General features: G+C 40.7%; 1 protein-coding gene across 13 annotated transcripts in view; it reads right to left on the bottom strand.

Moving 5' to 3' along the window:
- Window positions 1-12,124, bottom strand: part of shank2b (SH3 and multiple ankyrin repeat domains 2b) — a 292,642-nt gene that overhangs the window by 186,443 nt on the left and 94,075 nt on the right. For all 13 annotated transcript variants that reach the window (XM_061815646.1, XM_061815649.1, XM_061815651.1 and 10 more), the window contains 2 exons: window positions 9,774-9,890; window positions 1,817-1,894 (listed from right to left, as the gene is read on the bottom strand). In XM_061815646.1, coding sequence (XP_061671630.1) covers window positions 1,817-1,894; window positions 9,774-9,890 — 195 coding nt within the window. The remainder of the gene's footprint in view (window positions 1-1,816; window positions 1,895-9,773; window positions 9,891-12,124) is intronic.

Genomic DNA, 12,124 nt, shown 5'->3' with positions numbered 1-12,124 from the left:
TGGTGTCATCTGTACGAACACCAGTATGGTGTCAAGCTATGAACAACACATCCTCAACACAAGCTTCGCTCAAATTAAACTATCACATCGAGTTGCACATTCACATTAACACAGCCCAAAATTATGTTGAATCGCAAAATTTATATGGTGTCATTGATTCAGTTTGTATGAACACGGTACCAGCCATACACACGACACTACCACCACAAAGCAAGTGGCTGTCACGTCATTTTCCAAACTCTTTTTCAAAAGTGAGCAATACAATCAATAGAATGGTGTCCTGACAAAACTCATGTAAAGTATATGGATGGAAATTAATATGCACACCCTATAATAATGAGCTGCCTTCTTTCTGCAACAATGCACTAGAGTGCTCGTTTTTAACAAAACAACCTTACTCAAATGTAATTAACATCAGTTTTCATTCGTTATTCTCTCAATAAACTATCCAGACATTCAACATAGGCGCCAATTACACCGTAGAACATGTAGTAGGATAATGAAGAAATGTCTTTGTCATGGGCTGCTAATGTCACGGGCTGGCGTGTCAATGGGTAGAGGAATTAACACATCAGCATCTCTGCATTACTTGTTTACATTTACTGACCGTTACTAGACTGTTCATGGTAACAGGCTCATGTTTCTCAACAAAAACTGGCAAGCTTTATTGTTTAATGTTTAGTTGGTTCTAATAATATTGTCCTTCCGTCTACCATTCTTGCTGTTGTGTTTGCTTCCTTTTATTTCATTGCATTTCATATTAAATTGTAAAAACTACTGAAAAAAGCTATGAATATAAGTAGTACAAATCTAAAAATCACAAGTCCTGATATTAATGAAACCTATACTAAAATGCTCTGTTGATATATCTTCTTAAAGCATTTTATATTGTATTTTTTTCTTCTGCAATGACTTTTTTTTTCCTGTGCTGCCCTTGTACTGTTAGGTGCTTTGTTTGTCAACTTCATTTTCATGTTTTTTTAAAATATTGTTTTTATTTTCAGGATGGGTCCTAATATATGGATTGTTAAATGGTAGCTTTATCTTCATGTGGTGATTCTTGGACATTCTTCCTATCATGGCATAATATCCATCCATCCATTTTCTTAGCCGCTTATCCTCACAATGGCCTCGGGAGTGCTGGAGCCTGTCCCAGCTGTCAGTGGGCAGGAGTCAGGGTAAACCCTGGACTGGCTGCCAGCCAATGGCAGGGCAAGTTAAGACAAAGAGCCGCACTCACAATCACACCCAAGGGCAATTTTGCGTATCGAATTACTGTTACATGTTTTTGGGATATCTGAGGAAATTGGAGTGCCAGGAGAAAATCCACGCAGGCACAGGGAGAACATGCAAACTCCACACAGGTGGGGATGCAATTGAACCCTGGTCCTCATAACCGTGAGGCCAACACTTTACATCTGCACCACTGTGCCACCCCGCATTATATTCTTTTAAAAAAGGCAATTATTTCAGAAGAGGTCAAAAAGTACCAAAATGCTCTAGGTCAGATAAAACTTGAAATTTCAATCTGAAAAAATACACAAAAGACACAAAAGAGGGAAATAACTTTAAATCAATCACTTGCAATTTCTCCCAAAATGCTGTTCAAATGAAACGCATCGAATCCAGTCTTTCCGAGAAAGACGTTTGCAATCCCTTGTCGTATCTGACCTTGAGCATATTGTACTGCTACCATGGAAACAAATGTGAAATGTACCATAAATGCTTTCTTTGAACTGAAAGCTGAAATCAATCATTTACAAGGGTTAAAATGGAATGAGAGAGAACTTTTGCATTCTTTTATTTTTGACTCTACCTGAAAAGGACTCTGGCTGTTGTGGTTCCTCACTTCTTTATCAGCTCCACGAACAAGCAGCACTCTGGCACAGTTATCCTAGGAAAGAAAGAATATGTATTTGAAGAAAGAAGCGATGAATCTAAGACAACATCGGGGCGCTTCAAGTCTCCTACTTTGGTCAGAGGAAAGGTCGTGTGTCTTCCAGTGACAAGAGATAAATCGTATAAAGCCAAATGAGTCAGTAGAACAAGAAGTGTTTAATATCATCTCATCCCTCGTATTGAGATAGAAGAGACAACAGGACATCGACTACCTATGTCAGAAATGTAGCCTCGCTGCCTGTTAAGTGTGTTTCTATTCCTCCACTCCAAAGATAGAGAGAGGAGGGCGAGAGAAATCAAGAGAGAAGAGCGAGAGAAGAACGGAGAGATGGAGACTGCTGAGGGGCTTGAATCTGCTGCACAAATCGCCCACAAAGTGCTCAACCACGCATGGACTCTGCACGCACACATACAAAGAATTTGTTTAGATCCATAATTAGCTATGAAGGGTTAGGAAAATGGCTCATTCTGACTCATGTTCTGATATTGATAGAGAGCAATATTGTCAGCATTAAATATCATCACAGATTCAACATCTAAGTGTTACACTAATGCCTGTCATTTTATTCACGTTTGATATCAGATAAGATAGTTGCCTTTAAATGGAAATGTGAGAGAGCTTGTGTGAATTTTTGCTAACCAAAAACACAAAAGATACCTCAAAGAGAGACAGGCGGCAATGGTGTTGTTCAATAGATACAATCTTACCACATCACAATCATATGAGGAGTTGGGCATGACCTTCTTCAGCCATTCACCAGGTTTTTACATTCTATTTGAACTGTTTTACAAGTTACATAAGAGAAGAGAAGAGATTAATTAGGGTAAGACAGAACGTCCATAGTGCTACTAAAATGAAGCCTCTTGGGCCGAATGACAAGCAAAACTGACCAAAAATGACACCAGGCATTTTAGTATTTGTTGAGTGTTTTTCTGATTCATATTCATGAATGAAAAATTATTTGACTGGGAATGCGCTCACACATGGGGACTCCATGCTGAAGCACTTTTGGTCTCACACAATTTGTGACAAAATACAGTGATTATTCAATTGAAGGAGTTGCAAATTTTCTCATGAGTTAAAACAGTACCTACATACATACATACAGCCACTGTATCATACAACTGAGCCTACCAATGTATTGCAGGACCAATGGTGAGCCCAGCTTTCGTTATAATGTGGACTGGTGGGCTATATCTCGCCCTGTGAATGTACGCCTTCCAGCCAGACTTTTGAATCTCCGCTTTAGTGTCGCTTGGTGAGTGTGCAGGTCGACTGACTGCTTGCAGGAGCAAGGCCCAGAATGCGGGTGGAAAAAAAGAAATGTAACTTGTGCAGGCAACATTTCATGTGTGTCTGAAAAGGTTGAATCAAGATAAATGGAGTCAAGTCAAGTTTATTTCTATAGCCTTTAATTACAAAAGGTGCCAAAGGGCTTCACAGGCCCACAGTTGGCAATGACTGATGACATCTTTTCATGTAAACCCCCCAATCGGACAAGGAAAGGTGTTTTAAAGCAAGTTTTAAATATTTCTGACATGAAAAATATTTTTCTATTAATCCAATTTTACAATGATGCATTGTGTTACAAAAGAATCAATGAGCATATTCACTCCCATTTACGTAGTTTCCCTGAATCTATCTCTTGCACTTATGCCACTGCTGCTGCCTGACTACAGTACTTTACTTCCAAAGACCAAAATGAGAAATGCAGTAAGTATACATTGTTTACCAGATCTACTTTTTAAGTTATCATATAGGGAGCTACGTATACAACACAGCTATCTCTGGCGTGAGCGGCGGCGTACACACCAACCTGGTCACCAGCCACTTGCAAGATACATCCAAATGGCCATCCATCCACTCATCTTCTATTGCTTTTACGGCTCGGGTGACAGGGGCAGAAGCTTTATTTTATTTATTTTAGGAATACCCAGACTTTCCTTTCCCCAGCCACCCACAGCTTGAGACCATAGGTGAGGGTAGGAACATAGATCGCCTGGTAAATTGAGACCTTTGCCTTTGGATTTATCTCCCTCTCTACCACAACAGAACAATACAAAGTTTGCATCACTGCAGACACTGCACCAATCCACCTGTCGATCTACCGCTCCATTCTTCCCTCAGTCATGAACAAGACCACAAAATAGTTGAACTCATCCATATGGGGCAGGAATTCAGCCCTAACATGGAGAGGGCATGTTACCCTTTTCCGGCTGAGGGCCATGGTCTCAGATTTGGATGTGCTGATTCTAATCCCAGCTGCTTCACACTTGGCTGTGAACCGCTCCAGTGAGCATTGGAGGTCACGGCTTGATGAAGACAACAGAGCCACATCATCTACAAAGAGCAGAGATGCAATGGTGAGGCCACCAAACCGGACTCTCTCTACATCGCGCTGCCTCTAGAAACTCTGTACGTAAAATTTCTGAACAAAATCGGTGACAAAGGGCAGCCTTGGCAGAGTCCAACTCTTACTTGAAACGGGTCTGACGTATTGCCAGCAATATGGACCAAACTCTGACACTGGTTGTACAGGGACCAAACAGCCTGTGTCAGAGAGTTCAGTACCCCATACTCCCGAAAACCCCCACAAGACTCCCCCGACGGACGCGGTCACACATTTAGACTAGTTGGGCGAACTCTCATGCACCCTTGAGGATCCTCCCGAAGGTGGACCGCTGATCCACTGTTCCACGGTTAGGACAAAAACCACATTGCTCCTCCTGAATCTGAGATTCGACTTCTCGATGGACTCGCCTCTCCAGCTCCCCTGAAGAGACCTTACCAGGGAGGCTGAGGAGTGTGATCCCCTTATAGAGCTCATGCACCTACGTCACCGAAATCACATGACTGGCCATATTGCTGGTCAAACAAAGCATTGTTCAGTCTGTTGAGACGAAACAAAAATATGTCTTATAGCACGTCACCCACAGTTTTGTCGGATACCGTTAAACATTTAGAAGGTGATCATAAACAAAGGTACGTGGAAAAATGAGAGACACTTGGCATAGAGGACGCATATTTAATGCCAAAGTTGATGTTTTATCCGATAAGAAATTGGACCGTTAATTCGCTTCCGCTCGTCTTCGACAACTGGATATACACATGCATCTGGCGACTAAGTCGTTGCGATTTACACCTCGTCCCTTGATTCAGGTGTGGCCAATACGTCGAGCGTATGTACATAAAAGTGTGTTCTAGCAAGCCACCCTATTTACGGCAGTCCCCCGATTCGTGCTCCCCCCCCACAACAATACATCACGACTGCTGACAGGAATGTTTGTTACAATGTATTGCTAGCTTTTTGCCACTAATGCCGATTATGTTGAACTAAACTTTCGGCATCTTCATTACATTGAGGGTATAGAACATTCATGTTTACTCCTTGATGGGCCAGTGCATTTAACTTTTCTTCAGATAAAGTTTGTCAGATCAAAAATTTTCATTGATGAAAAATTTAAATACCATTTTATATCATGTTCTACTAATAGTCGAAATTGGAAATTATCATTTCTGAGTTTGAAATTTTACATTTATATTTTAGTTATGTATTTGTTTATTTTATTTTTAATTTAAAGTTATGTGACATAGTAAGTAGTAAGTTATTTTAGGGTCTTGAGATTCCATCCCTAATCACACCCGCAACTTTATCTGCGAGCATGACTGACCACAACTGTTTTTGAAATGTGAGTGACTGGTGTATGCTTAAAAAAATGGCAATATTGATGCAGTGACATGATGGTAGCATATTCTGACAATATAACTGAAGCTGGTTTGGGGGTCTTTTTAACAAATGGGAATTTCATGCCTCTGTCCTTGTTGATGGTATGGTGTCCACTATAGTCAAAGGGAACAGTCTGAATTATTTCTATTTTGGAGTCTTGCATGGTTTACTGCCGTTTGGAATGAAAATCATATCTATGTGCATTTGGTGATGAGTTGGCCAAGATAATATTGACAGACTTGCATTACTAATTACCAAATATATTGTGACCTACTGGTTGAAAATCTTAACATGCTCAGAGATTGCAACTCATTTGAGCCTTTCAGTCATCAAAAACTGCTTGGTATCAATTGTCTGTTCATAATGGAAGATCGAACTAAGTTCCCACTGAAGGAAATGGAAGCAGAAATGATGGTCAAAAGTTAAAAAGAACCTTTGAATTTACATAATAATCAGCAGCTATAATGTCATGTCTTCCATGGGGAGCAGAGGTGTGCTAACAGACAGCCACCTAGCTCAACAACTAGGACTGAAGTGAACTGTGGAAAAGGATAACGGACTCTGGAATTTACTGGGAGCAAAGCCCAAACATATGTGACATTTAAAAAGGAAGACACAACAGCACCAGGAGATTACCGAAGAATCTGTCTGTCCTGCGTTGCAAGCCGCTTAAAGACCAAGTGAGCGGCCATGGACGGTCGTTACAACGAAGAGGAAGAAAAAAAGAATGTGAGTCAGTGCAAAATATTGATGTCAGACTTAAAAATATATTTGAGGCACTCTTACAAGACCCAGGCCAAGAATGCTCATCCTCCACCACCATGAAAGGCATGAAATTAAATCATCTAAGAAAAAAATTGAAAAAAACATTAATAGTTGGTGACGGAGCCATCAAGGATGTGAAACGTTTTTGCAGTGAGACGAACACGAAAGTATTGTGTCTGACTAATGACACGGTGTTGGATATCCCTCAAAAAATCCTGGAGATTACTGATCAGCACCCAACTGTGAAATCTGTCATTATACATACAGGGGCACTGGATGTTCTGAAGCAGCAATCAGAGGTACTGAAGCGAGATTTCTTAGATCTCCTCACAAAAGTGTAAGGGATGGATGCTGAGGTTTTCATAAGCGGACCTCTCCCACTTGTACGATCTGGAGATGAATGTTTCTCGAGGCTCCGTCAATTGAATAGGTAGGTTAGGCAAGGTGTGCACTCCACCATCCGTGAGTTTCATTGACAATTTCTGCCTTTTTGGGAGTGTAAAAATCTTTACAAAGCAGACGGGTTCTGTCTAAATAGACAAGGGGTTAAGTTATTAGCTGCCAACATTTTATACTGTGTGCGTCATTCACCACCCTGTCAAGAAAATGTTTACAAAAACCAAAGACAAAAGGGTCCAGTTGTTCACAAACAATTGGAGGAACAAGAGATTAGCCCAGACAAGGTGCACACAGATTAATTTGCATCATCCCAACAATTTGATGAGCAAATGACAAATAGAATGTACCGGCACTTCAAATCTCCCACACCTCTTCCTGTCCCATTGGAGCCATCCATACCTCAGAATCTCCCCTCTATGACTACAACAACCATACAATCCGCAGTAGATGTTGGCTCCACCTCTCCCAGCCTGAATGCAATGTTGGATCTGATGAATAGGATGAAGACTATTGTCAATGATGGAGTCCAGCCCATACCACGCCAAGATCTTTTTCCCATCCCCCCTTGCCTGAAACCACCGTCCAGTAAGAACCAAAAGGCCCCTCCTCTACCCATGATGACTATCTGTAAATCTGACTGATATTTACCGGGTCTTTTCCAGAATAAGTCAGATCCCTATGGGAATCAGGCATTTTTCATCCCTGTAATTACAGGGGACAGAAAGTTGGTCAAAAAGATATGGCACCAAAAAAGTAGAACTTCCAACATAGTGAGGATAAAATGTGAGTCTATCGAACCATTCTCAACAGCTGACAAATGCAATGTGTTTGCCTGTTATTTTAGTAAAAAAATACAATCCATCAGGTCAAATGTCAGCATAAATCAGCAAAAAGATAGAATGACCTCTCATCTGAAGCCACCCAAAGAAAACTCTATTAACTTGTCAGAATTTGATACAGTTGACCAAAAAACTGTAGAGAAAATTGTTCAGCAGTTGAAACCATCAACGAGCTTTCTCGACTCAATACCATCAGACTTTTTCAAAACTGTTGTGAAGTCAGTGCTACCTGATTTGAAGCAAATCAATTGCTCACTTCAGTCTGGCGAGTTTCCCAAAGCTCTTAAAGTAGCTGCTGTTAAGCCTCTTCTAAAAAACAGAGCACTGGACAATTCCATGTTAGCAAGCAATCGACCCACCTCAAATCTCCCATTCATAGCCAAGATTCTTGAAAAAGTTATTTTAAATCAACTCAGCAATTTCTTGAATTTAAATGGACTTTTTGACAAATTTCAATCAGCTTTCCGAACTCATCAGAGTACAGAATCTGCTCTTATCAAAGTGCTAAATGATATGAGGTTGAATACTGACTCAATAAAGGTGTCAATTTTGGTCTTGTTGGATCTCAGTACGGCTTTTGCTACGGTAGATCAGAACATACTGCTAAACAGGTTGGAAACGTGGTTACCACTAAATGGAACGGTCTTTAAATGGTTTAGTTCCTACCTAGAGGAAAGGAGCTACTTTGTGACCATTGGAGGTGCTCAGTCTCAGCGAATGGCAATGAACTATGGGGTCCCTCAAGGGTCAGTTCTTGGACCTCTTCTGTTCAGCCTGTATATGCTACCCTTGGGTCTAATTCCTCAAAACTTTAATTTTGACTACCATAGCTATGCAGATGACACACAATTATATTTAGCAGTGTCTCCAGATGGCTACAGTTCAGTTGAGGTATTTATCTAAATCAGATAAATAACTGGATGAGCCAAAATTTTCATCAACTAAATTACAACAACACTGAGACAATTGTTTCTGGCAATAAAGAAAAGGGAATTATTGTTAGTAAACACCTGGACTCTTTATCTTTGAAACCCAAAGACCAAGTCCAAAACCTTCGTGTTCTGATTGATTCCGACCTGAGTTTCAACAATCATATCAAATCAATCACAAAAACTGCCTTCTGCCATCTGAAGAACATATCTCAATTGACCTCTTGTATGTGTCAAGCAGACCAGAAAAAGCTCATTCATGCTTTATCACAACTAGACTTGACTACTGTAATGGTCTTCTGATTGGACTCCCAAAAAAAAAAAAAAAGAGTATTAAACAGCTGCAGCTCCTTCAGAATGCCGCAGCTCGCGTTCTGACTAAAACAAAGCGGTCAGAGCATATAACTCTAATCCTAAAGTCCTTGCACTGGCTTCCAGTCAGCTTTAGAATAGACATTCAAGTTCTGCTATTGGTCTATAAATCACTAAATGATTTAGGTCCTGAATACATGAAAGAAAGGCTTACGGAATACAAACCCAGTAGAACTCTGAGATCGACTGACTCAGGTCAAATAGTGAAGCACAGAGTCCAAAGCAAACATGGTGAAGCAGCATTTAGCTATTATGCTAAGCCCCAAGTATGAATGTTTTTAAATCCAGGTTGAAAACTTTTTTTTTTCTCATGCTTTTTAGAATATATCCACTTTTTCATCATATTACTTGCACTGTATGCAGTCATTTTCCTTGTTTTCATCCTGTTTTAAATGTTTTATCTCTTTGTTTTCGAATGCCTTGAATCATGTAAAGCACATTGAGTTACCTCGTGTATGAAGTGCACTATAAAAACAAATTTGCTTTGCTTTTCTTCCACATTAGTTGATAATTTTAACATTGTATCAGTTTGTGCCATGTCAGCATACAGCTCTAAATAGTACAGTTAGCCCTTAAATGAGCACAAACACAGCATGAGTTGTATCGAGAATGGTGTATTAATATTCTAGATCATGAAAAGGGTTGATTCTACATTGCCAAGGCTATTTTTGTGTTATGAGACAGTTTGCAATCAAAATGTGTTATTTATAATGTGACTAAATTTCTATTTTTCCTCTCATGCTATATTGACCCTCCTCGTTTCTTAGGCATATATTTAACCAGAAAATTGACACCTGGCTAAAATTGACACTATTCCATCACACTTTCTGCACACTACTCACCTGGTTATATAGCGCACAGACATGTAAGGCAGAGTTTCCTGAGGCATTCTGAGCACTCATGTCTGCTCCATAGAACAGTAAATGCTCCAGGTGCTGCACATGTCCATGTCGGCAGGCCTGCAAACACAAGATCACAGTAGCACACAACCTTTACCTCCAACGGGAGAAAGCACATGTTGTAGTAACATGCATTTTACACTAGATGCCAATGTGCTACAAACGAGATAAGATTAAGAATGCGGAGAAACTGTATACCCTTAGTTCGAACATAACCACATACATGAGCAGGAGATTCAAGGCATTAGATGACATCTAAATATGATAAAATGCACTAATCACAAGTAGAAAAAAGGATTCTGTGTTAAAGCACAATGAATTGTATTTGTTGAGCAGAGCACTTGAAATGCTGAAATCTGCAAAGCAAAAGATTCTCCAATCTCCTAAATTTAAAGCCACCTCTTCCTTAACCTTTGTGAGATTATGTCACAGGGTCAAGGATACATGAAAAGGGGCTTTCGAACAAAGGAAAGGGCAGCAATTCACCTCAACTAAATGACGGTAAGTATTGCTGATGTAAAGTCTCGAACTTGCATGTTCACCTGCAGAAATGGAAGCAGTGTCATTTAAAATAATCAAAATAATCAGTCACCCATCCATCCACTTTCTGAGCCGCTTATCCTCATTAGGTTTGCAGGAATGCTGGAGCCAATCAAAGCTGTCATCGGGCAGGAGGTAGAGTGCACGCTGAACTGGTTGCCAGCCAATTGCAGGGCACATGGAGACAGACAACAGTCACACTCAAAATTAAACCTAGGGGCAATTTAGAGCCTGCAATGAATGCATATTTTGGGGATGTGGGAGGAAACCACAGAGCCCGGAGAAAACCCACGTGTGTGGCACATGGTGTTTGGACATTAATAAGATGTACAGTTATGAACATCATTATTTTTGGCCCACCCAATACACAACACACACAACATTTTTTCAAAATACTTTATCCCTCAAATTAAACTCTTCTATGACTAGACATGTAAAACATATTTGCTTCGTTTAAGTGTGTTAGTTCTTATAGTAACAGCTATTCGCCAGCCGGGGGAAATGTGTTGCAGCCGCCGGCCGACGCTGGCCAGCTCATTTGCAGAAGAAGCTGCAGTACAGTGAAATGAAGAGCATGTCAGAAGTGTTAGCGGATGCTTATTTATGTGCTGTGAGCTAAACGTGTATTCTGTGCTGTTTACAGAAAGAAATAAAATAAACGCAACTTTAATATGCTGCACAAAGAACTGGGTGACTCCATTCTTTAAAGTGTACCATATTTTGGCGAGCTAGCCAGGAGGTGGCATCGATGAACTTCAAACCCATCAACTCCCCTTCCTTCACCCAAGAGACGAACCTTCATCAAATCTAAGAGAAATGGAGGACATTCAGCTTCTGAGAGAACAAGTAAGTGCAGCCCTGTGGACAGCTAAAGGAGGAAACTACTGGATGTCTGCAGGTCTTTGAGGTATGATGGCCTGGACAAGAGAGAGCCCGGCAGCGTGCCAGCAGGTTTCTTAAAATGAAAGCAGAAGAGGTACTGGAGGGTATAGACATAGATCATCCTGATGTGGTGTTTAAAGAAGTTTTGAAAAATGTCCTGATCAAAATGGAAAAACCACACAAAAGACATTGGAACACTGCCAAGAGAAGGCTGGACAGTGAATCTTCACCACGTCACTCAATGCCAGCTGTTAAGGCACGTACACACGAGAAACACTCATCACTGCGCCACCCTCTGCCACAGAGTCCAGAACCTTCACTAAGGGGCCCATCACACATGTTGCCTGCAGGCACAGTGAGGAGAGAGTTTAAAATATGCGACTAAATCGTGGAAAGTGGGCAGAAGGATAAATTGTCGTACCTCAATTTAGTCAGACAGATTGAGATGGGGACAGAAAAGGGGCACGCAGAGTCTGAGATAATTGAAGCTGTGATCAGGGCTGTGAGTCCAGGACTATCATTAAAGACATGTTGGAGATAAAGCGTAGGTTGACACTCCTCACTCCTCACCATCGTGAGAGGTCACTATAAGGTCGATAGCTCCACAGACCTTTATCGACAACTTATTGACCTATCTCAAGACCCAAGGGAGACGGCTGTGAACTTCGTGTTTTGTGCAATTGAAATAATAGAGAATTTATGGAAAGCTGAAAATGAAGATGAATGACATTACAGTCAAGCCATCATCCAGCGAAGGTTTCTCAGGTCCACTGAAACAGGATTATTGAGTGACTCTGTAAAATTTAACATATTACCTTACTTCAATGATGTTAGAATCACAGATGAGGAACTCATAGAGCAAGTGAATGAAG

The sequence above is a fragment of the Syngnathoides biaculeatus genome, chromosome 3 (assembly GCF_019802595.1).
Source record: "Syngnathoides biaculeatus isolate LvHL_M chromosome 3, ASM1980259v1, whole genome shotgun sequence".
Classification (NCBI taxonomy): Eukaryota; Metazoa; Chordata; class Actinopteri; order Syngnathiformes; family Syngnathidae; genus Syngnathoides; species Syngnathoides biaculeatus.
This window is presented reverse-complemented; position numbering and strand designations above follow the sequence as displayed.